General features: G+C 56.4%; 1 protein-coding gene across 1 annotated transcript; it reads right to left on the bottom strand.

Annotated features, from left to right (window-relative positions):
- Positions 1–503: 503 nt before the first annotated feature.
- LOC133627600 (cilia- and flagella-associated protein 45-like) lies at positions 504–4,037 on the bottom strand. The gene is given in 11 exon segments (XM_062013899.1): positions 504–561; positions 739–893; positions 895–964; positions 1,127–1,320; positions 1,585–1,698; positions 1,779–1,925; positions 2,196–2,325; positions 2,436–2,614; positions 2,774–2,944; positions 3,227–3,374; positions 3,931–4,037. Coding segments are annotated over 11 exon segments (1,473 nt in total).
- Positions 4,038–25,292: the final 21,255 nt, after the last annotated feature.

Raw genomic sequence — 25,292 nt, 5'->3', positions numbered from 1 at the left:
CTGCTCGTTCCACACTAGCCCACAGGTTGCCCCAGCTGCACAAGAGTTGCAATAAGCGGCTTGGGGAAAAAAGTCCCTGGAGGTGAGAGCTGGGTGAGAAGCTGGGTGCCAGGGCTGTGTGCACGGAGAAGAGCCTGCCTGCCTCATGGGGACCCTGCCTGGGGCAGCCCTGCTTCAGTGGGGACACCGAGCCGTGCTGAGGGCCTGGGGATGCTCCTGGGCCCTCCCCTGGGCCCTCCCAGCAGATGTGGGGAGATGGGCAAGGGGCAAGCTCTGCCCCAGGAAGGGGGAGGTTGGGTGACGCGCCTCTGGGGGACTCCAGCCCCACGGGCAGCTGCTGGCCCACAGACCCCAGGCAAGAGAAGGACAAAACACACCATCTGCTCCATAAACAACTCTCTTTATTCTCGACAACTCTAAAGACTGAAACGGAAGCCCCGAAATGGCTGGGGAGCTGAAGTTCCCTCCTGCTGGGGCTGAGCCTGGCCAGGAGCTGCTCCTGCTCAGCTCTGGGCCTTCCGCTCCAGATGGGCACAATATTTCTCAGGGATGCCCAAGGGCCTGCAGAGGAAAGAAAGGGTCAGTCAGCCTGTGCTGCAGCGGCATCGAGCTGCAGGAGCGTGGCCCGGAGCGCAGTCTGGCTGATGAGGATGCCACGGGAGCTGTGAGGTGGCTCAGGGCAGCCGGGAAGGCCTGAGGGACAGGCAGGGGAGCAAGCGGGCGCCGGCGGCCCCTCACCTGAACTCCTGCAGCAGCTGCTGCTTGTGGCGGGCGATGCGCAGGCTGCGCTGCTGGGCCTCCTCCTGCCGCCGCCGGGCCTCCTCGAACTCGGCCACCCGCTCCCGCGTCAGCTGCTGCTGCCGCTCCTGCATCTGGCGCCGGACGGCGCTGGCTGTGCGCGAGCCGCTGCTCTGCCCTCCGCGCCGCCTCGGCCTTCTCCTTCTGCAGCTGCTCCCGCAGGGCCCTGCGGGACGGGGGACAGAGAGGGGAGAGGGGCGGGTGAACGGCCCCGCCGCAGCCCCTGCCCGCGGGGGCCTCGGCCGGCACCGCAGCCCCCAGCCGTGGCCGATTCTTGCCAGGAGCCCCCTGTCAGCTCCCCTCTTGGTCCAGGCAGGGTCCCTCTCACCTGAGGCTCCTCTCGAAGTCTTGCCGGTCCCGTTGTACCTGGATGGCCGCCTCGTGCTCGCGCCGCGCCATCTGCTCACAGCGGCTCCGCTCCAGCTGCTGCTGCAGCGCGGCCTTTCTCCGCGCCGCCTCCAGCTCCTTGCGCCGCCACTCGCGCTCGGCGGCCTCCTGGCTGCGCTTGGCCCTCAGCGCGTCCTGCCCAGGGGACCGCGGTGACGCTGGAGGGGGCGGCGGGGGCTTCCCGCAGAGGCCAGCTCTGCCACCGCTGCAGCGGGGCTCTGCCTCTCTCCCTCTCCCTCGCCCTGCTCCAGCTGCTACTCGGCGCCCGCAGCCCCCCAGGAGAGAGGCCCCGTGCAGGGAGCTCCCCCGTTGCTGCCCCGGGGGGGGTGATGGGGAAGGTGGCGAGGGAGGCAGTGGGGGAGGGAGCACGTGGCATGTGCTTGGCAGCGAGTTGCTCACCTGCTCTGCCTTCTGGTCCCGGGCCCTCTCCTGCATGGCCCTGAAGCGTGCAATCTCCTTCTCTTTCTCCTGGCGGAGTCGCGCCTGCTCGGCCTCCAGCTTGGCCTCCCGCTCCTGCGTGGGACACAGTCTCGTGGCAGATCCCTGCAGCCCCATGAACCTACCCCACAGCCACCCACGCCCAGGCCTCTTACCATTTTCTGCCGCTGGTACTGCAGAATCCGCTCGTCTGCCAGCCTCTCCAGCTCGGTCTGCTCCTCCTTGAGCTTCCGATTCGCGTCATTGACACGTTTGATCTCCGCCTGGGTTTTCTTCTGCTGCTCCCGTCTGCGCTGCAAGTCCTGACGGTGGTGCAGAGGCTCCGAGGGTGAGAGGGCAAGTGCCACAGCACAAATTGCTCCCTCCCCTCTCCCCAGGGGCCTTCCTCAGGGCCCAGCAGCAAGGGGTCACTTTCTGAGGATGCCTCAACTTGCCCAGCAGACCAGAGCTCTCATTCTGACGGCTGTTGCTCCACACACCCAGTGTGACTTGCCCAGCACGGGCTCACCCTTCCATCCAAGGTGAACACCCAACCGCAGCCCCCCTGCTCCCCGGCGGGTCCCCGGTCGCACCTTCTGCTCCTCCATCTTCAGCTGCTCCATCTGCTGCCGCAGCTCCTGAGCCTCCTCCTCTTGTTGCACAGCTCTCAGAGCGCGCTCCTCCGCGTTCTTCTCCATCTGCCTGACGATCTCCTGTCTCCCTCTGGAGAGCAGAGAGCAGAAGGGATCCCTCCAGCTCCGTCCCACTCCCAGAGGCAGAAAGCCCAGCGCTCCATCAGGACTCCAGTGCTCCATCAGGACTCTGCTGCAAACCTGATCAGCTCCTGCTTCCTCCTGCGCTCCAGCTCCTCCTGCTTCCCCTCAGCCTTTTTCCTCTCCGCCTCCACCATCCTGGCCAGGCGATTCTCTTCTTCCTGCAGCTCTTTTGCGATGAGCTGCTTCTCCAGGATCTGGGCGTCGCGGATCACGTGGCACTTGGTGCCCAGGAGGAGCTGTGGGGCAACAGGGCTCGCTGCTCTCTGAGCCAGACTCTGCAGCGGCAGCAGGGCCAGGCACAGGGATGGAGGCGGGGAAACGGGCAGGAGAGGAAGGCCCTGGGAGCAGGCAGCTCAGGCAGGGGCCAGCTGATGCCAGGCAGCCCCTGCACCCACCGTTTTGAACTCTTTAATCTCCTCCTCCTGCTCCAACCGCTTCCTCTCGGACTGCTTCAGCAGGGCCTGCGCCCGCTCCCGCGCCTCCTCCTCCAGCTCGCTCGGCTTCTCCCTCTGCTGCTGCTCCAGGGCCTTTTGCCTGGCCACCTTCGAGCGCTCTCTCACGGCCTCCTGAGGGGACAGGATGTCTGGCTTTCAGCAGCCCTGCCAGCCCAAGCCCAAGCCCAAGCCCGAGTCCAAGCCTGAACCCACCCCGGGGTGCTGCGGGGCAGCCTGGCTCACGAGGGACATGTTCCCCCGCAGCCTGGCCCCTTCCCACAGCCCTGCTAAGACACCCCACTCCCATTGCAGGCTGCCAGAGATGCAGCACAGAGGCTCTCCCACAGCACTCAGGGCTCCCCACGCACTGGGGGAGCAACCAAGGAATGAAGGGGCAAGAGGAGAAATGCTTACGAGTGCGGCTGCCCTCTGCGCTTTGAGGGCTGCCAGCTGGGCCTCACGCTCCTCCTTGGAGAGGACTCGAGCTGATTCCTCAATGCGCTGCAGATCCCTGTGGCTGATGATGAGGGATGCTGCTGGCTTCTCTGCACGGACACTGGGGCTACATGGCACAGAGAGTTGTCAGAATGCAGTGCCCAAGGGCCACCTTCATAGGACACAAGCAGCAGGCGCCTGGCGACAAGGACCCTGAGGAGCCCCGGCCAGGGGCCGTGCTCAGGGCCACAGAGGCACCAAAAAACCCCAGTGACAGCCACTCAGGCAGTGCAGGGGAAAGAAGCTTCCTCTCCCCGAGGCAGGACACAAGAGGCCATCTGCATGGGGCACGAGCAGCAGGCAGGGACCGAGCCACCGTGGAGCTCAGGAGCCCTGACCAGTGGCTGTGCTTGAGCACAGTGCCAGACTGCCCCAGGGGAAAATCCCTTCCTGACCCCAGCACTGGCCCTGAGCTTGTGAGCAGGACCTGCCTCCTGCTCCCACGGGCTGCTCACACCTCCCAGGACATGCCCGAGCCCCCTCTCATCCTGGAGCCATCTCAAATGCCCCCGGCCTGACCTGCCCTGGGGCTGAGAACCCACCCCCCCCGTGCCTGGCAGGGCACCAGTGGGTGCTACAGAGCACTGGGACCCCTGGCAACATCTCTGCACCCCATTGCTTACGTCTTCTCCCTCTGGATCCGCAGGGCATGAGGAGGCTGGGCTCTGCAGGGCTCCTTGGGAAGGCTCCTTGCTCTAGCCCCCACTCTGCGGTGGGAAAGGCTTTCCATGCCTCCGGTGGGCTTTGAGGGTGGCTCTGGCAGGAGCTGGATGGCAGCAGAGAACTTCCAGCAGCCTTGTCTGGCCTCTGTTCTCCGGTCTCTCTCCTTGCCAAAGAACCTCACTCAAAGCAGCCCCTCAAGGGTCTCCTCTCGCCTGTCTGCAGCTGCCTCTGAGCCGCTCTGCCAGCGAGACCCAGGAGCTGCTCCCTTTTGTACCCCCCGCCCCGCCCCGAGCACTGTGACATTGGCGTTGCCGGGTGTGGTGCTGGGACACGGTGGGGATGGGGCCCCCTGCACAGCCCTGGGCTTCTGTCCCCACTCTGGGAATTGTCCATTTCATTTCAGCAGCACTCACTATGACCTGGAACGGCTGCATCAGGCCTCTGCCTCCCTCCCCCATTAAAAAGTTGTGGAGATGTGTTCCCCAGACGTGAAGAGAGCCTGTTGCAATCTTCCCCCAGAGCTGCTGGGCTGTTCCTCTGGCCTCTCTCTGCATTTCTGTCCTTCAGTTCCCTTCCCTTTTAGCTCTTTGCACACTTTAATCACATGTAATAAGGGGTAATGGGATGAAGCTGCAATTCCATTGAAACATAAGAAAAAGCTCTTTCACTGTCAGGGCGAGGGAGCCCTGGCCCAGGCTGCCCAGGGAGGCTGTGGAGGCTCCTTCCTTGGAGGTCTTCAGGACCCACCTGGACACGTTTCTGTGTGACCCGATCTAGGTGGGAGCTGCATCTGCAGGGGGGGTTGGACTGGATGAGCCCCAAAGGTCCCTTCCAACCCTCCGATTCTATGATTCTACAATTGTTTCCCAGTCCAAGGATTGCCTCCCGGATCCTTCCAGTGCCTCAGTGTGCATCCTAAGGGGGTTCCTTCAATCCCCTGAGGGTCTATTCCCCGTTATAAAATGATGCAAGGCAAAAAAAAAAAAAAAAACCCTTTTCCCCAAATCTCAAGAGGTTGGGGGCTGGCAGGGCCCAGTGAGCCGTGGCTCTCCACAGCTCTCAGGGGACAGCAGACTGTTCCACACCTCTGAGTGCAGACTCACTGCAGGTTAAACACAAGTCAATACTTGCCGAATTGGTATCAATTTTGGATCTTCTTTTGTCTTTAATATCATCAGGGAATGAGTTTTCTCTTTCCCTGGTTCTGGATTGACAGGCACTGCAGTTATCTGCACTCCTTGTATAACCGAGTGTCTTAGCCTAGTAAAACAAGGTATGAAACAGGGAATTCTTAACAATCCTCCAAAAACCCCAAAAATGCTACTATTCCAGCCCCTGCACCCACCTTTCTGAACTCTTTCATCTCCCTGGTGTCCCAGCTCTGGCTGCTGCTGGTGCCAATGTTTCTGGTGAGGAACCTGGAGAGCAACCTCGAGAAGCTGCTGCTGGGGCTCTGAAGGGGGTGGGAAGGGGTCCCGAGGCTTCTGTTCTCTCTCTCAGGCAATCAAATGGGCTGGAAGAAGCAAAATAAACACAGGAAAACGGCGATCACCCCGCAGCGAGCAACCTGAGCGCCGATCTGTCTTGTGGGCAGGAACAAGCTGCTCCCGGCCCCGCTCCTCCCTCAGGGCGGGAACGAGCCGCCCCCGGCCCCGCTCCTCCGTCAGGGGAGCAACGGAGCGCCCTCAGCCCTGCTCCTTCTCCTTCAGGTGCGGAACGAGTCTATCCCGGCCCTGCTCCTTCTCCCTCAGGGGAGCAACGAGCCGCCCCTGGCCCTGTTCCTTCTCCCCCAGCGGGGAAAACGGGCCGCCCTCAGCCCCATTCCCATCCCAGTCCCAGGGCAGAAGGGGCCCCCAAGCAACCCCAACTCCGGCATGATGGCTGCCGAGGGGCCTTCATCCCCCTCACCTCACACCCACAGGCGTTGCTGTACCCGCTGAGGAGGCTTGAGACCCTGCAGAACACCTCGCCAAGTAGGGACTCACCAGTTCCCCGTGGTGGGCAGCAGGGCGAGGGGACAGAGCCTTCCATCACCTCTCCCTCTCGGCACACAGCAGCCCGGGGCGTCATGGCCGCAAACCAGGACACCATCTGCTCAGAGGAGTTTGTCATCAACTACACCTTCAGCGTCTGCGACCCCGAGCACACAGGTAGCCAAGGGGCCAGGGCTAGTGCAAGGGGGGTGGTCCACAGAGCTGGGCACCAGCCGGAGCTCTGTCAGGGGTGGCCCCAGGGCCCGACAGCTCCCCCTGTGCCACAGGGACGGTGGTGGCCCAGCGGGTGGTCGAGTACCTGCAGGCAGTGAGCGGTCAGAGCGCAGAGGAAGGGCCTCTGAGAGCCCTGCGCCTCATGCTGGAGCCCTCGGCCACGGGCACGGTGCTGGACATGCCAACCTTCTGCGCCGTCATGAGGGACTGGATCGCGTCGTGCCGCCAGGAGAGGTCAGTTGGTGGAGGAGCAGGGCCAGAACTCGTGCTCCGGGCAACGTGACCCACTGTTGCCACTTCCTCAGGGGCTTGCAGCTTGCCGAGGAGCAGGACGCGGCGGCTGGCAGCATCACAGACAGTTGCCACCTCCCTGGGGACTCGTGTCTGGCCCAGGTGGCCACTGACCTCAGCCTCGGGCCAGCAGGTGGGTGTCAGCGGAGGAAGGGGATGAGGGGTGGGAAGGGGGTGGCACATTTTTGTGGAGATGTGGCCACTGACTTGGAAATGGCAGTAGCCAGTAATTTTGGAAACCTGAGGGAGTAGTTTTGGTGCTGCCAGTCCTGGGTCAGACACGCTCAGCCTGGAGAAGGAGAGGCTGAGGGGAACCATGGTCCCTCTGTAGCTCCCTCGCAGGAGGCTGGGGTGAGGTGGGAGTTGGTCTCTGCTCCCCAAGAAGAGGAAACGGCCTCAAGTTGCCGAGGGGGAGGTTGAGATTGGAGCTGAGGGAGACCTTTTTCCCCGAGAGGGTTGTCAGCCCCTGCCCCAGGCTGCCCAAGGGAGGTGGGGGAGTCCCCAAAGCCATGGAGCTGAAATGCTGAGGGCCATGGGTTAGTGGTGGCTGTGGCGGGGTGAGGGGAGGGCTTGGACTCCAGGAGCTTCAGGGGCTTTTCCTGCCAAAACAATTCCTTGATTCTGAGGGGAAAAGTGTGTGTTTGACGTGGTTTTGAGGGGAAAATGCAAGCTTTCTGTGAACTTCTGAGGGAAAACGTGGAGTTTAGGCGGGCTTCTGAGGGAAAAAGTGAATGTGTGAGGAAAAACGTTTTTTGTGGACTTCTGAGGAAATGGTGTTTTCATGGACTTTTCAGGGGAAAAGTGGGAGTTTGTTAGAGTTTTGTGGGAAGAAGTGGCGATTTGGTGGAGTTCTGAAGGAAAAAGTGGATCTTTTGTGGTCTTCTGAGGAGAAAGTTGCTGTTTAGGTGGACTTCTGAGGGAAGAAGTGGGGTTTTGGGGCTTCTTCCTCATCCCCAGAGCTATTGCAAAGCCGTGGAGCTGAGGTGCTGAGGGCCACGGGTCTCCAGTGGGCTTGGCAGATTGAGCCTCCAGGAGCTAAAAGCTCTTTTCCAACCCAAATGATCCTCTGATGACTCTATAAAGCAAACCCACCCAGGTGGTGGCCCCCAAAACTCCTTTGTGCCCCCCTCCCAAATCCCTTTATGCCCCTCCTGCAGCTTGGGAGGGACACACAGCCCTGGCAGCTGGGGCCGACAGCGGTGACACGGACACCATCAGCAGGTAAGTGCTGCCTCACTGGGGGTCCCCAAGCCCCCTCCCCACATTCTCAACACCCTCAACCCCTCTCCTGCAGCACAGAGGCCACTGGCCTCCGCAGCCACCTGCAGCAGTTGGCTGCCCAGAACTCCAAGCTGCGACGGGACGTGGAGTTGGCTGAGGAGCTGAACGTCCAGCTGGCCGAGGAGATGGCACGGCTGAAGGCAGAGCTGCGCTGGTGAGGGGCGGCTGAGGGGCTTCCCTGGGGCTCCCAGGGCTGTTCCCCAAACCCTGGCACATCTCACCTATGAAAAATGCAACCAAATCTCTTATTTATTAACTCACAAATTATTAACAAATTCTTATTACTAATATTATTAACCCACAAATCCCTTTTTTGTGCTCAGATTGCCTGGTTTTGACCTCAAATCCTCATTTTTAACCCTCGAATCCCTGATTTTTATTCTCAGATCTCTCATTTTTAACTCCAAATCCCCAATATTAACCCCAGCTCCCTCATTTTTAACTCCAAATCCCTCATTTTTCACCTTCAAATCCCAATTTTTAGCCACACATCCCCATTTTTAACCCCAAATCCCCATTTTTTCACTCAGAAATATCCCTTTTTTCCCCTCAAAATCACATTTTTTCCCTAAATCTCCCATTAACCTCCAATCCACGTTTTTAGCCCCAAATCCTCATTTAGCTCCAAAAACCCGTTTTTCTTTTAATCCTCCCCAAACCCATTTTTCCCCAGTCTTCTATTTTTATCCCCTAAAGTCCCCCTTTTCCCCCAAACACCCCATTTGTTCCCAAATGTCCATTTTTAACCTCTCAAATCCCCCTTTCCCTCAAAATCTAATTTTTAATCCCAAATCTCCATTTATTAAGCCCTAACCCCCCCTTTCCTCCCAAATCCCCAATTTTCCCCCAAACTCCCTGTTTTTAAACCCACCTCCCTCTTTTTTACCTCCCAATCCCACTTTTCCCACCCCAATCCCCCCTTTTTAACCCTTTCACCTCCCTCTCTTGAATCCCTTCCACTCCCACCCCCACCATGCCCCTGGCCAGTAGCCCCGGCAGCAAGCCCCTTTGCCCCCGTCAGTAGCCACCAGGCCCTGGAGAAAGCCAAAGCCACCCTGGAAGAACTGGATGTGGCAAGGACAATGCTGACAGGGCTGGAGGAGCAGAACCATGAGCTGCGCCGGCAACTTCGCCAGCTGGTCAGTAGCCCAACCTCCCGGCTCCTCCGTGGGCTGCCAGCCCAGCCCAGGTGGCCGGCGGCTCAGGGACCATGTGGCAACCTCTCTCCAGGAGAAGGAGGAGAAACTCCTGCAGCTGCAAGCGGAGAGGCTTCAGGAGGAGGTGAGGTGGCCACCACATTGCTGAGATGGCCACCAAGGAGGTGGCTACCAAAGAGGGGGCCACCAACTTCCACCTGCCTTCCTGAGCAGAACCAGCAACTCCTTGCCGAGGGCCACAGGCTGAGGGAGCAGCTCCAGGCGCTGGGAGCTGAGAAGGCTTCCAAGGAGGCAAGTGGTGACCACTGTGGACAGCACCTAGCACTAAGGTGGCTACCAGAAAGGCAGCTGCACTTGCCCAGGCTAATGCAGACTCTTCCCCTCTTGCTCAGGCCCAGCTCTGCCATTCCGCTATGCTCCTCCTGTCCCAGGAAGGAGCCCTGGCCCAGGTGAGTGTGGCTAGTGCCAGCTCATGGGCTACCTCACGGCCCCCTCCTGTGGCAGTAGCCACCCGCTCAGGTTTGGTTGCCCCCTCCCAGGTGCGGCAGGGCGCGCTGCAGCTGGCGGGGGCGCTGGAGGGCTACAAGAGCAAAGTGCAGGTAGGGCTATGGGGGCTACCAGCCCACGAGCCCTGCTGGCCACAGCCAGGGAGCCAGAGCCCACACTGGGCTACCAGGCAGAGCCCCGAGGTTACCACTTTGAGGGGGGAGGAGGTGTCAGAACCCCCTTTTGTCCCACCACAGGAGCTGCAGCTGGTGGTGACGCGGCTCCGTGGCCACCTGGGTCAGTCCTGGGCGACCTGGGCTACGTAAGTCACTGGGGTGGGAGGGAGCTACTTGAAGGGGCAACTGTGGCTACTGGCCTGGCCCAGGGGGCTACCTGGTGCCTTCAGTTCATAGCCACCAGCCTCTGTCACGCAGGCGGCTGCATCTGGGCCGGGCTACCAACCACCCCGAGTGGCTTCTGGGCAGCGAGACCTGGGCGAGCTGCGGGGTGAGGAGGAACTTGCAGGGAGAAACGGGGGTTTTGGAGTTAAGGGGATTTGTGGTTAAAAGTGTGGATTTAGGGTTACAACATTTGGGGAAAAAACTGGGATTTGGGGGGAAAAAGAGGGATTTGGGGGTTTAAGAAATGGATTTGGGGTAAAAAATAAATTTGGGGCCAATAATGGGGGATGTAGGGGAAAAAAAAGGATTTTGGGGGGGGATTTTGCTGGTTAAAAACTGGGAGTTTGGGGTTAAAAATGGAGGATCTTGGGTTAAAAATGGGAGTTTTCAGAAAAAAAGGGGGGTTTTGAGGAAAAGAGGGATTTTGAGGGTGAAAAATGGTGATTTTAGGTTAAAGGTATAGATTTGGGGTGAAAAAAAGAAAAATTGATGATTCTAGGGGTGAAAAGGGGGGTTTGGGGGACTTAAGATATGGGGATTTGGGGTGAAAAATGGGGATTTGTGAGTTAAAACCAAGGGGCTTTAGAGTTTAAAGTGTGGATGTGGGCTTAAAATGGGGATTTGGGAAAAATTGGGGTTTTTTTGGAGAAAGGAGGAGTTTGGGGTTAGAAATGGTGATTTGGGGTTAAAAATAGAGGAACTGGGAATATAAGGGAGTGTTACGGTGAAAAACATGGATTTGGGGTTAAATCTGTGCCCAGGAGGAGGAAGAAAAACAGGAGGAAGAGGAGGAGGAGCAGCCACAGGCTGTGCTACCAGTGCCCTGGCAGCCACTAGCCACACCGAGGGTGTCACTGGCCACGTGGTGGGGGCCAAGAGCCACGTTGTGGCCACTGGTGCTGCTGGCCCTGCTCTGGCTCCTGCCCCACCACTGGCTCTGGCTGCCCCACGGCAGGGCCACCTGGCTCCAGCTCCAGTACTGGAGACCCCCTCCTCAGTAGAAATGAAGGGGAGGGGGCTGTCCCCAAAGCCCCCAGTCCATCCTAGTCCATTCCAGCTCGTTCCAGTTCATCCCAATCCGTCCCAGATTGTTCCAGTTTATCCCAGTGCTCCCCCCACCCTGCAAAAATAAACAGCCTCAGACTCAACATCTTGACAGCAACTTTATGAGCCTCCCTCAATCTCTCTGTGGGTTTGGGGTGGGGGGCGTGGGTAGTCCCAGTGAGCGGAGGAATAATGAGAGGGGAGAGGAGAGGAGAGGAGAGGAGAGGAGAGGAGAGGAGAGGAGAGGAGAGGAGAGGAGAGGAGAGGAGAGGAGAGGAGAGGAGAGGAGAGGAGAGGACCACATGGAGCACAACCTCTCGGAGTGACAAGAGTCTTCACACGAGATCTGATTTGTTAAACACACCTTGCAGTTATCAGTGCATACATAAGCTAAATCAAAGCCCTGTTAGACTAATGCTCTACTCTCCACTGTCTCAAAAGCAAGAGACTGATTTCTAGTCCCGACTACAACAGCACAAACCCAGAGGAAACCTGCTGGCTTCAACAGAAGGCATTCAGCTTTGCAGTGGTAAGAGGAGGGCAAAAGGTGGGCTCCCCAGGCTGCCAGTTCTGTGCCTGCACTTCACACAGATTTCCAGATAGCCATCATCAGAAAAGCTGGACATCTTCAGCTTCAGCAGACTTTGTCTTTACTGCACTTGCATTTTTGATCTGTTTGTAAACCTTGTTCTACCATGTTTTGCTCCAGGCTCAGACACTTGTGGAGGGCCGAAGACAAGATCGCTGCAGGGAATCCCGATCCTTCAGGAGCCACCGGGACAGAGGCAATTAAACAAGGGGAGGGAAGAAAAAAGGGAAAGGATTGATGCAGCAGCAGCCACGGAGCAGCTTTCAGCAGCAGAGCAAAAGCTCCCTTTCAGCAGCAGACTGGTGCCCAGCCACCCTTGGGCAGTGGCTGCTTTGGAGCCCTGCAGTGCCAGATTCCTTGCTGAGCTGGATCCTGTGCAGGACAGTCGCTGGGAGCCCTTCAGGAAGCTCGGGGCAGCTCTCCTGGCTGTGTGCCCTCCTGTCCTCCTGCCCATCCCCAGCCAGCTGCCTGGGGTGGTGGCCCAGCGGGTGGTCGAGTACCTGCAGGCAGTGAGCGGTCAGAGCGCAGAGGAAGGGCCTCTGAGAGCCCTGCGCCTCATGCTGGAGCCCTCGGCCACGGGCACGGTGCTGGACATGCCAACCTTCTGCGCCGTCGTGAGGGACTGGATCGCCTCGTGCCGCCAGGAGAGGTCAGTTGGTGGAGGAGCAGGGCCAGAACTCGTGCTCCGGGCAACGTGACCTGTGGGAACAAAGAACTGGAAATTGGCAAAAATGTAAAGTGACCTTAGAGTATGTGACTGATTGTGGGCAAATGAGCTGATGTTACAGAATGCCCTGTCCAGAGTGTGAGAAGCAGCAGTGTGAGGGTGGAAAACAGACAAAGTGTGGAAGTCAGCAGTAATTACAAACAAAAACGAAGATGATGTGACTGACAATAAATTAGGGGCTGGCACACAGCATGGCAGCACTTGCTCTTGGCAGTGCTCCCCCTTCAGCAGCCCAGAGTGGGTTTGATGTGTTTCAGCGCATTGCCCCTATCCCCACTGGCCCGAGAGCAGCAAGTGGTGCCCCGTGTGAGGCAAAGCAGGCAGCGGCTCGTGTGCCGAGGAGCAACGGTGCTCTGCACCTGGTGAGCACCAGACAGCAGCACCTGTCCATGGGAAGCTGCCGGCACAAGTGAGTTCGGAAGGGGCTTTCTTTTCTTTTTCTTGTCTTTCTCCCCACACCTCTCCTTGTCCCTCCCACAGGGCCCTCAGTGGAGCCAGCGTTCTGGGCCCTCAGCCCCACAGACCAGCACCTTCCGACCAGGCCCCACGGCACACAGCTTGCCCGTGCCAACCACCTCACACTGCCGCCAACCCCGGTCTCTCCCTCTCTTAAATCATGGGATCCAACCTTTTTAAGGAACAAAAGTTGTATCTGCAGGCTTTAAAGCAGCTACTGAAGGCTGCCGACCGTTTGGTAACAGATAGCTGTAACTGAGAGTTGTAGCGTTGTTATTCAGAGATGTTGTACATGGTTCCCAGCAGAGGGAGCACAGAAGTAGCATTATGGTACAAGGTCGGGAAAGAGGTTAAAACTAAAAAGGAGCCGGGGCTTGCAGTTCCTGCCTCTGTTGCGATTATGTGGCGACTGATATGGCTTTACAACCTCTGGCGGGAGAGATAACAGAAACCTTTGAGATCCCATCTCGACGAGAGAAAGAAGTAACACCCAGTGCCCCCCAAAAGAAACAAGCAGGGGCACAAAGGATTAATATGAGAAATTAGAATCGGAGCCCCTGCATTATTCACCCCCCTCCCCGCATGTGCAGTGGAGCTGAACGGCCGCGGCTTCACCCGCCTCACGCATCCCCCCCAACCCCAACCCCATCCTGAGGAATCCCTGTAAAGCCCAGGGAAAAGGGACATTTTACAGGCATGTTTTAGGGAAGCATAAAATAATGGGCACCCTGTGGTGCTTCTGGTGATTTTGAGACTCCACCAATGGCTGCAACACGAGTCCCTGCCATATGTGGTTTTCAAAGAATTGATGAAAAGCATCACTGAAGGGGCTTCAGAGCCCGTTTACAGTAGGTATATTGGAGGGAATCTCTGGTGGATATCAACTGGTCCATGGGACTGGCAAGCACTTACAAGAATGGTGTGAATGCCAGCCCAGCATTGTGTTTGGAGGACTGAGTCTGTGGATCTGTGTACTCAGCAAGCCATGGGAAATTTGACTGATGGCACAGCGGTAGGTTATGAGATGCCAGCATTTTACACATATTCCCTCTCTTGGACACTGGAGCTGAAGTTACTGTATTGCACAGTGATATCAGTTCCAAAAAGCTGTATCACAGATCTGTGGATTGGAGGGATGTTCAACCCCAGCCCCCAAGATGAGGTTGCCGTAACAATAGGAAATGCTACGCCATTTACTGCTATGCTGTTAATTGCCCCACATAAGGAGTGTGTTTTGAGTACTGGTGTGTTGTCAGGACACATCAAACTTTAAATGGTCACTTTTTTTTTTCCTCTTGACTTCCCAGGCAGCATTTGCCATTCAATCTCTACCTAGGCTGCGTGGATTCCTGAAGTGGGATCTAGTTGTGCTGCCTGTGCCTACCAAAGTGGTAACTGTAAATCAATATCATATCCCAGGGCCTGCCTTTAACAACCCCATTTGGCCTGTCCCCTCTGAGGAGGCACTGACAGCACTGTCTGGGAATGAACATGGCTACCAGGCAGCTCCTGCCCCAGGGCAACAGCTCCCATATGCCCCTGGAGCCAACATGGCTGTCTGGTAGCCAGTGCCCCAGGGCTACAGCTCCCACATGGCCCAGGGTATTTTACAGACAGAGAGGGACTAGAAAATACAGACAAGGAGTCCTACAGAGAAAGAAAAAGAAAAACCAGTGATGGGCTAAAGACAGAGAGGGAGGAGGTGAAAGATGAGGGCAGGGAGCCAGACCGAGTGATGTGGAGAGACTGAAACTAGAAATTATGGACAACTGCCCTCATTCCCTGAGCGCTGGCCAGGAACTGCATTAGCAGGAGCCTCTAGAACTGTGCTGCCTGCAAAGGCCTGTCCTGGGCCCAGCCCTGCACCCTGACAGTGGTACCGACCATCCCCTTGTAGAGTGGACAGCATTGGGGAAGGGAAATTACCTGCTTAGCACTTTTCATGTCTTTCCTGCAGGTTCCTCAGCTGGTGAAGGTCGTCTTGGAGAGCTCACCTTATTTCAAGCAGATCAGCCCAATGGTGTGTGCTGTAAAGTATCACCTGGCCTGCATTCAACTTTCTGCATCCTTTTCATCGCTGAGGAGAACAGGTGAGACTGAAGGTTCCAAGAGGTTATCATAGAATCATAGAATGGTAGGGGTTGGAAGGGACCCATGAAATCATCTAGATCTTTCTAGATCTAAAGATCACCCGCTCAAGCAGATCCACCTTCCACTCTTCCTTATCTTTGCTGACAAAGATGTGGAACTAGTTCTTACAGGCTTATCTGCCATGGGGACATCTGGCTTCTTTGGCATTCAAGGACCCTTACATTCTGCTCTCTAAAACTTCAGAGAAGCTCACACTAAAGGTTTCACTCTACAAGCACATGCAGCTTACAGTTAACTGTTTAGGACTAGAGTTTGGTTAATACTTTCTTTTAGTATGGAAACACTGATGCCAGAGACCTCCAAAGAGAGATGTGATTCACCAGACAGGAAGCAAAGCTGTCTGCAGTGCCCCTTGACTAGGCTGAGGTGTAAAGGGAAACTGAGATTACACACAGGAAGAACTCTCTTGAAGTCTTGGGTAGAGCTGTAACAGGCTGCTGAGGCAGGGCTGGAGTTGTTCGTGCCTTTAAGTCATTGTCAAACATCTTTCCAGAACAGTTTGGCTTTAGAGATGAGCTGGTTCTGGGCTGGGGAGAGGGATCAGAGAACCTTTCAGGGTGTATGTTCCCAGCCTTGTCCCTCTAATGCTATGGGGAGGAGTGAGAAATGCACTCATACCCTACTCTCACCTGACATTAAAACAATGACTGTGTCCAGCTTAAGAATTTCAGCAAAGACTGACTGTTGATTGTGTACATGTCAAAGTCCTTTTGAAAATGTAGCTGAGCATCACCTGCCAAGCTTCAAGGAAGTGGCTGCATTTCTGCAGCAGAGGATTGGAGTTAGTGCCTTGGCACAACCAGATTCTTAGTGAGGTTTTCGATAGTCTGCAGTGGTGATGGAAGCAGGTTGTGTTACTGCTGTAATCCCTTACATGAAATTGTTTTGGTGCTTCACATTCAGCTGATGTTGTCAGGTGCTGCTTTTTGCAAGTTAACAGCCCTGTCCAAAGCTGGAATGAGAGGTTATTAAGGTAAAAAATACCAGTTACATGATTGAATACTCCTGTTGGAGTCCTGGAAAACAGCGGGGGATGGTGCTAAATGGCCTGTGCTGAAATTATTTCCTTGCAGGATTATTTCCACCAGCTCATTTGTGTCACAGAAAGGGAAGAGTTGATTGTTCTGAACCAAGCTGTAGGTGCCCGTGCTCTCCTGGGCTTCCTTGCCCAGCTCAGCTTCTCTGTCTGTCCAGTCAAGTGTAGCACCCAGAAGATGGTGCTGGTTCACCGCCTCGGTAACTGAGAGGCCAGTTACAGCATCAACACTCAGAGGTACAGCAGCTCGACATCATCTTTGTGCCAGACACTGCTGTATTGACAACATAGTTGGCCAAAAGTAACACAAAGGATCCAAGCAGAGCATCGGAGCTGCTACATTGCAGCCAGAGCTGGAAATGTGTTTTCTGTTGTTTACAGTGTTTTAAGCATTGACAATGAAGTTTTATCCTGCAGTGATGTCTCCAACACAGCATCTTGCAGGACTGATGATTCTGTCAGATTGAAAGAGCAAACACAGGGATGCAACTTGATTGTCCTTGAGCTGTGTGAACTGCTGCATGGCAGACGACAGCTCTGGGAGCTCTGTTCACGTAGGCAAAATGTGGTGTTAAGAAATGAGTGAAATATGGCTGGTGAGAGAGACATTTAAGAATTGATCAGTAGCTATGTCTGTTCACAAGTACAACCAGAGACTGCAGATCAAGACAGCTGGTATTGAGGCCCTGACATGAACACTGTTGAGTCCAGGAGCTTTGTTTTCCAGTAGATTTGATCTGATCACTGAGACCAAAAAAGCTCTCAAGTGGAGATGAGCAGGCACTGGCTTCAAAGCTGCACTGCAGCCCCAAAACCAGAATGTTGATAAGAGCACGGGCAAAAGGAGCAGCAAATAGCTGGGGCAGGGGTTGGGCAGGACTTTTCTCTTTCATTTCATTATGAACTTTGGAAAGCTAGTTTGAAATTTCCACATGTAAGCAACATTTCATGCTAAGCAAGTTTTCCTCCCGTTCATTCAGATTTCCTGTTAAATACTCAGAGGTTCCCGTGTTTCTGCTCTCTTTTTTTACGCTAAGTGTTCAGCAAAGTGTCCTAGTGACTTCTCCACTGGGGGCTTTCCTAACAGTTGAGTTTCTCTAATGTCCACCAATCTGCCGCCTGCCTGCACATCTATGCACGGATATATGTGAGACAGGAGCAATTTGGGGAATGTGTTAAATGGAACTGGGCATGTTTATAAGACAAAATGATAGAATTGCTTTGGTCAGAAGGGACCTCTGGAGATCATCGGAGCAAACACACTGCTCCAAGCAAGGCCAGGATCAGGTTTGCAAGTAACACAACAAGTAAGAAAGATCAATTGAAGTCAGTCTTCATCTTTCCTTCTCAAGGCTGTACAAACCCATTTATCTCAGCATCTCCCCGTGTGTCCTGTGCTCCAGCCCCTCCGGTCCTCTTCTGTAGAGTACTTTCTGTCCCATCAGCACCCAGCCTGTGCTGGAGGTTATTCCATCCCAGCTACAGTATTTCACGTTTTCCATCTCTGCACTATGTGAAGTTGCCATCAGGCTGTTTCTCCAGCCTGCCATGGCCCCTCTCAATAGCAGCCCAACCTGGTGTGTTGACTACTCCCCCCAGTTTGGTGTCCTTCAATTTTGGAGTGTTTTCTCCTGCTGGCCAGGTCAGGATGTCCCTGTGCAGCTCAAGACTAGCACAACCTCTAAAATGAGGCCGTGGTGTGCCAGGAGCGGCTATTTCAGACAGTGCTGGGGACTGAATCATGTGTCCTTGCCTTGCACCAATGCTCTTCTTGCAGCCTGGGTGCCTCTGCACCCTCTGGCACACCTGCAAACTCTCACATTAGTGACTGAGTCTTGCCAGCAGCAATCAAGGATTGGTTCCTTACTTGTGCTGTGAGAAGTTGCTCAGGTACTTTCCACCCATCTCCCAGGTAAGCCCTGGGCTTCTGGCAACACCAGCAGAAAAGAACTGGCCTCTGAGCTGGAATGACAAGTGGCTCAAGAATCAGACCAATACACCACAGGCTTTTAGATCATGAACTGGCAATTGTCTCGTAGCAGAGAAGCCATTTCCCTCCTGCTATCAGGGGTTTCATTTCACTGTTACAGAGGCTATAACCAAGGCTGCATCCTTATTAACAGCAGAGGCAGTGAAGATTGAGTTTACTGTCACCAGTTCTTTGAAATGACTTCCATAACAACGTGATGATTCATTATTCTCACAGCACATGCAAAACTTTGCTTTGGAAACAAAGGAGCTGTGTTCCCTGTTCTGGAGAGCTGGAAGTGTAAATAGGAGATGCAGTATTCAAGAGTTATGGCACAGGTGGTGGGGGAAAGGAGGACCAGCCCCTGAATTTCAGGGCTGGATTTGTCTGTTCTTGCTTAGCAGAGAATTTAGGCATGTTCAGTTCAATGTGTGCTTCACGTGTGCTGAGTAAGGATCACCCCCAGGCATATTCCTCTCACCCCAGCAGGAGTATGTAGATGTGGGGAAGGAACAGGAAGGTGGTAGGATGGGAGGTAGTGTTGAGTGTTGTCAGTGATTCCCCTTAATGAGAAGCTTTTCTGTTCTGGCAATAGAAAAGAGAAAACAATCCTGTGCATTTCCCACAACAGGCAATGATCCCAGCTAAGCCCCAGCGAAGTGGATCAAGCCATTTCAACAAAAAGGACTTAATGGCTGTAAGAGCAATGGAAAAAACAATCTTGAGGAAAGAACCAATTGATCCACCCTCAATCCATCACCCTATTGAAATAGAAACCCTGCCAACTGTGGCACCCCGTATGCTGCTGCAAATTCCTCCAGCAGTCTGTATCTCATTAGGAGAACTGAAGAACTGAACAAGACGGCCAATGGAAACCTGAAAGCAAAAATGGTGTGTTTTCTACGGATGAAGAGATATTTCCAGCTCACAGATAATGCTCACAGATAAGCACGCTGAAGAAGTTGAAGAATAGTCCGAAACTACATTCGGGAAACAGAAACGTCAGTGGAGTTACAGAGAACTCATCCCTTCTCGCCAGTGTGCGTCCCTCCTAGCAACACGTATCAGAGTCTGTTAATTTGAATGTGTGGATTTCTGTGTTGGATTGTTCAGCAGTGTAGCTGTTACTGACCTTTTATTGTAAGCTCATGGCCATGGGTAAAAACACTGATGTTTTCCTCATGCACCTTTAATTTTTGAAATGTGTTGCTGAAGTCTGGCTGGTGCAAAAAGAAAATGGGGGGAACTGTAGGTACAAATATGACTTGGACCAACCAGCAAGGTCCCTCCCTTGTTTCCCCATTGATTAGCTACTCCAAGATTTACAACTTCTCCAGCCGCCTAAAAATCCCCCCCACCCCCCCAGAGGATGGCTGGTTTTTGTATCCTATGGTCAATTCCCCCCCCCAGCAGTCGTAAGATTTAAACTGTAATTAACACTTCAAACAAACAGATGTCAGTCGCTACACAGAGACAGAGAAGAGTCCCAGGGCCAATTCACTGACTGACACCACACAGAAAGGGACAAGGCCAGGACTACCCCAATTCTTTGGCTTCATTTCTTTTCCAGTTCTGCAAAAACAACATCAGCGTTTCTCACAGCCACCAAAACCGCACATTTCCCCTCAAAACTCCACCAAGAAGCCATCTCTAGCGCCTCACGACGCCTGTGTCCTTTTTCGGGGGCTGCTCTCACCACACCCGGGTCCCTTTTCAGAAGCTCCTGACACCTCCCCGTGCCCCCACCCCCGGGCAGGCGACAAGAGGCCGAAGCCGCCCGAGTCGGGCCACCGCGGCCTCGCAGCGGGGGCAGGGGGCGCGGGGCACCACCAGACCCCTCCCCGCTCCCGGCAACGGCCGCCCCGGGCCCGCGCTCCGCTCGCGCGTGCGCCGAGGGCAACGTGACGCCGCCGCCGCCGCCATCTTGGCTGAGGGCACAGGGGCCGGGCCGTCGCCTCTGCCCACGCTCCTCCCTTCCCGCGCTTCCAGCGGACACGGACCGCAGCCCGGCCCCGCCTCCCCCCGCCCTTTGCTGCAGGAGGGAGCGCTTGAGGATGACACCAGCCCCCCACCTCCCCCCGTTTTCCCCTGAGGCTGTCCGCTGGACGACACCCGCCGCAAACCTTCGGCTGCCACCCCCGGCACTTCTGGGTCCCCTTTGGACACCCCACACCCTCCCCCAACACCAGTGAGGCTACTGGGAGGGGCCCGATCCAGCCCCGAGGAGCCCCGATCCCGCCAGCGAGGGCCGCTGGCGAGGACTGGCAGCGCTGGCAGGGCCGTGCTTTCCCCTCCTGCTTTCCCCAGGGACGGCCCTTCTGGGCACCTCCCAGCCCAGGCGTCTCGCGCAGGCGCCAGAAAAGGCTGCGCCGAGCTGCACGAAGCTTTGCCCCTCCTCAGAGCCTCTGCAGATGCAGCCCTGGCGATGAGCCCAGCGGGAGAGGCTTGTCCCAGCTCTGCAAAGGCACCACGAGGACATGGGCACAAGTTGCCCCAGGGGAGCTTTAGATTGGACATCAAGGAGAACTTTTTAACCAAGCAGGAAGGTTATGAAGCACTGGAGAGGGCTGCCCAGGGAGGTGGTGGAGTCCCCGTCCCTGGAGATACTCAAAAGCTGCCCACATGAGGTGCTGAGGGAGATGGTTTAGTTTAGTGATGGGCCTGGCAGCGTCAGGGGTTGGACTCGGTGAGCTTAAAGGGCTGCAAACCCATCACAAACACCCTTCTCATTCTCCTCTCCATTCTGTGGTGTGTATTTGCTAACTTCAGTCTAACAGCACGTCTTTGGGACAGAGTAGCAAAAGCTGCCATATTAGGCTAACACTCTGCTTCCCTTCTGATCTCAAGTGTACCCAGATCCAAGTTCATGCCCATGGCTGCATTTTTAACATCACTGAAGTTGGGTACAACATGCCCCAGAGCCACATTCCCCAGAAACCACCAATATACCATAAAGGAACTAAAAGCCTGAGCTCTGCTGAATAAGTCTCACGACAAACCAGACAGAGCAGTGTGCTTGTGACCAACTCCAGCCGCAAGGGGTGATGGACATCAGCTGGAACACTACAAGTTCCACCTAATCCCAAGGAGAAAGTCCTTTCGTGCTGAGGTGAGGGGCCCCTGGCCCAGGCTGCCCAGGGAGGGTGTGGAGGCTCCTTCCTTTTGCTCAGGCTACAGCAGCCAGGATGAAAGGCAGTTTCTGTTCAGGCTTCCCAAAGGAGAGAAGCCCAGTGCACGGCTGGCTCTGATGGAAATCTCCCACACAGATGCTGCATCTCCTAGGAAATCCTTCCCAGTCAGAAAACAAAATGCTTCCAAAGGCATTGAGGACTTCCGAAAGCCTCTTTCTGTCCACAATGGAGAATGTCTCCATTTTGTGCCCAGAAGGAATGAAGGAAGTGCCCACCTTTCTTCTCTCCTTAACTGTGTCTCAGAATCTCCACCAAAGCTGAGGCTCCACCTTCCCCAGCGGCCCTGGCACTCTCCGATCTCCACACTTGGACCCTCACCACAGAGCAAGTCTCCAAAATGTAAAAGGTCTCGTGATGTCTCCCACTTGAGAGATGCCAGGAAAGGAAGGAGTGTCCACCCTTACTCTACCCTGCCAGATGTTTCGGAATCTCAACCAAAGATGGAGCCCTGGGCTTTGCTCCGCACTGCAGAGGGCCTGAGCATACTGCTCAGCCGCTGCCCACGCTGCCGGGATGCTGGGGCCGGGCCCTTTGTGACAACGGCACCTTCCCTGACCTATCCATGCTCTCAGTCACCTTCTCTCAGCACTGATGTCACGAGGGCTGCACCCACCCGGCTACGCGTGGGATACAACGCCACGATGGTGAAGACAACAGGGCATCCTACAGGGACCAAAGGGAAAAAACACTGTGAAACAATAACCCACCTCATCCCCACCACAGCGCCTCCAGTTCACCTGTACCCGGGACAGAGAGAGAGATTACACTGAGGCTTAGCGATGAAAAGCTTTAATAAGAAGATGGAAGACAGGACAGACACCAGCTGTGTCCTGCTGTGAATCCCTTGTCTCTGGGCACTTTTGGATCACCAGGTCAGGTGTTGAGGGAGGAATCTGCAAAGCTCTGTTGGCACTTTCCTCACAGCCTCTGTGGGGATGGGCTCCTCGGCTGCATCCAGGGCAGCGTGTTGTAGCCTAGAAATCCTTGGCTCGGATCTTTCTCTTTCCAGTTGGCCGAGCTTCTAAAATATCTGCTCAGTTCTTCGTTTGTCTGATGACACAGCTCAGCCAGCCCAGTCAGCTTGGCTTGAATCATCTGCAGGCGTTCCCTGTGCTCTACTGCCAGAGCCCTCTGCCAGCTGTCGATGTCCTCTTCTTTCCTCTTGAGCGCCGACTTTATCTCCTTCAGTCCCTTCAGCAGTTGTTCATTCCTTTCTGCCATGTCTCTCATGGCTTTCAGTTTCTGTCCTGGCTCTTCCAGTTGGGTTTGAGGACAGATGTTGTTGCCACTCACCTCCATCGCCCTTTCTGTCAAACCCATCTGCTGACACAGCCGAGCATTTCCCTCAGCCAGGGCGGTGTTTTCCTTTGTCTCCTGCACCAGCTGCCCCTGGAGCTCCGCAGGAGTTGGGCAGCGGGTGCTCTTGTCAGAAGAGGAGCCCTCGTGGGCCTGAAGCTCCTCAGCGGCCTCCTGGGAGCAGCCCTGCGGCTTGGCCTGGGCCAGCAAAGCCCCGTCAGGGTGTCCCATTGCTCCAGCGCTGTGCTCAGGAGACGATGCCGGGCTCAGCTCCTCTCTGGAGCTTTGGCTGAGCAGCTGCAGTGGAGCACTGTTCAGGCGCTCAATGCTCACCTGCAGCTGCCTGGATCTCTCTTGCAGCCGCATGTCGAGAGGAGTCACTTGAGCAGTTATCTGCTGCAGCCTCTCTGCCTCCTTGCACACTTCTGGAGAGCTGCGCTGTGGCAGGTGGCGGCTCTCCCTCTCCAGAGCACTCTCTTGCGTCTCCTGCTCCAGCAGCCCTCTGCATGGGCTGCCGAGCAGCACCAGGTTGTCCCGCTCTGTCAGCTGGAGCAGAGCCCAGAATGTTGTTTGCTGTCTGACGCTGTGGCTTTCCGGCTGCCTTTCCCGTGGTGCTGCCGGGGCCTGGGGCGTGTTCCTGTCCGAGGAGCTGGAGCTCTGTGTCTCCCGGTGGCCCCGGTCCCAAGGAGAGTCTCTGGGCTGGGCCGTGCTGGGGGAGACGGGCAGCTCACCCTCAAAGCTCTGCAGGATGTATTTGGTGAACAGCGTCCTCTCCAGCTGCAGCTGGTTCTGGAGGTGGCGGTTGCAGTCTTCCCGCTCCCAGGAGACCGTGCTGAGGAGACCCCTGAGCTTTCCTAGGGCCTCCCTGCCCCCTCGGCTGGGCCTCACCAACTCCTCGGCCAGCTGCTGCTGCAGCTCCTGCACACGGCTAATGGCCACATCGCGCTGCTGGCGCAGCAGCTCCTGTGTCTCTCGGAGCTCGGCCTCCTTCCAGCGCAGCACCCGCCAAGTCTCGGCCTCCCGCTGCTGCCGGTTCAGCTCCTGCAGCCGCCGCAGCTCCCGAGCCAGTCTCCTCTCACACTTGGACTGGAGCCGTTCTGCCAGGAGCTGCCGCTTCTTTGCCAAAATCTCCACCAGCTCCTTGGTTTTAGCATCGAACTTGCAGAGCAGCTCTTGGGTGAGGAGCTGCTCCTCCTGCAGCTCAGCCTGTAGGGCTTCCAGCTCCCACCTCTGCTCCTCCTCCTGCACACGTCTGGCAGCGGCTTGTGCTGGCTCCCGCTGGGGCCAGAGCCTGCTGCGTGCCGCTAGCCCTCGGCCCACCGCAGCCTGTGCCATGGTGTTGGCTACAAAGCACTTCTGTTAACGGCCACCAACGTCCGTTCGCTGGGTCTGCGAGAGGCGGCAGCCCCTGAGCCCCATGCAGCTGCCGTCTCCCTTCAGCGAGCAGAGGCAGCGTCTGCCATGGCCGGGGTGGCGAGCGCGGCCTTATATACCTGTCCTGGGCCTGACGTCACAATGGAGTGAGGCCCTGTGGCCTTACATGGCGTGTCCTGGGCCCCAAAGGCACCATGGAAACGTGGGGCCCTCTGACTGAGCTCTCCCTGCCCTTGTCTCAATCCACAACATCCTTGGATATCGCTTTGGTTGTAAGATTTAAACTGTAATTAACACTTCAAAGAAACAGATGTCAGTCGCTACACAGAGACAGAGAACAGCCCCAGGGCCAATTCACTGATTGACACCACACAGAAAGGGACAAGGCCAGGACTACCCCAATTCTTTGGCTTCATTTCTTTTCCAATTCTGCAAAAACAACATCAGCGTTTCTCACAGCCACCAAAACCGCACATTTCCCCTCAAAACTCCACCAAGAAGCCATCTCTAGCGCCTCACGACGCCTGTGTCCTTTTTTGGGGGCTGCTCTCACCACACCCGGGTCCCTTTTCAGAAGCTCCTGACACCTCCCCGTGCCCCCACCCCCGGGCAGGCGACAAGAGGCCGAAGCCGCCCGAGTCGGGCCACCGCGGCCTCGCAGCGCGGGCAGGGGGCGCGGGGCACCATCAGACCCCTCCCAGCTCCCGGCAACGGCCGCCCCGGGCCCGCGCTCCGCTCGCGCGTGCGCCGAGGGCAACGTGACGCCGCCGCCGCCGCCATCTTGGCTGAGGGCACAGGGGCCGGGCCGTCGCCTCTGCCCACGCTCCTCCCTTCCCGCGCTTCCAGCGGACACGGACCGCAGCCCGGCCCCGCCTCCCCCCGCCCTTTGCTGCAGGAGGGAGCGCTTGAGGATGACACCAGCCCCCCACCTCCCCCCGTTTTCCCCTGAGGCTGTCCGCTGGACGACACCCGCCGCAAACCTTCGGCTGCCACCCCCGGCACTTCTGGGTCCCCTTTGGACACCCCACACCCTCCCCCAACACCAGTGAGGCTACTGGGAGGGGCCCGATCCAGCCCCGAGGAGCCCCGATCCCGCCAGCGAGGGCCGCTGGCGAGGACTGGCAGCGCTGGCAGGGCCGTGCTTTCCCCTCCTGCTTTCCCCAGGGACGGCCCTTCTGGGCACCTCCCAGCCCAGGCGTCTCGCGCAGGCGCCAGAAAAGGCTGCGCCGAGCTGCACGAAGCTTTGCTCCTCCTCAGAGCCTCTGCAGATGCAGCCCTGGCGATGAGCCCAGCGGGAGAGGCTTGTCCCAGCTCTGCAAAGGCACCACGAGGACATGGGCACAAGTTGCCCCAGGGGAGCTTTAGATTGGACATCAGGGAGAACTTTTTAACCAAGCAGGAAGGTTATGAAGCACTGGAGAGGGCTGCCCAGGGAGGTGGTGGAGTCCCCGTCCCTGGAGATACTCAAAAGCTGCCCACATGAGGTGCTGAGGGAGATGGTTTAGTTTAGTGATGGGCCTGGCAGCGTCAGGGGTTGGACTCGGTGAGCTTAAAGGGCTGCAAACCCATCACAAACACCCTTCTCATTCTCCTCTCCATTCTGTGGTGTGTATTTGCTAACTTCAGTCTAACAGCACGTCTTTGGGACAGAGTAGCAAAAGCTGCC

This window comes from Colius striatus, chromosome 23 (assembly GCF_028858725.1).
Source record: "Colius striatus isolate bColStr4 chromosome 23, bColStr4.1.hap1, whole genome shotgun sequence".
NCBI lineage: Eukaryota > Metazoa > Chordata > Aves > Coliiformes > Coliidae > Colius > Colius striatus.
Note: the sequence above shows the minus strand (reverse complement) of the source record. Positions and strands in the feature narration are given on the sequence as shown.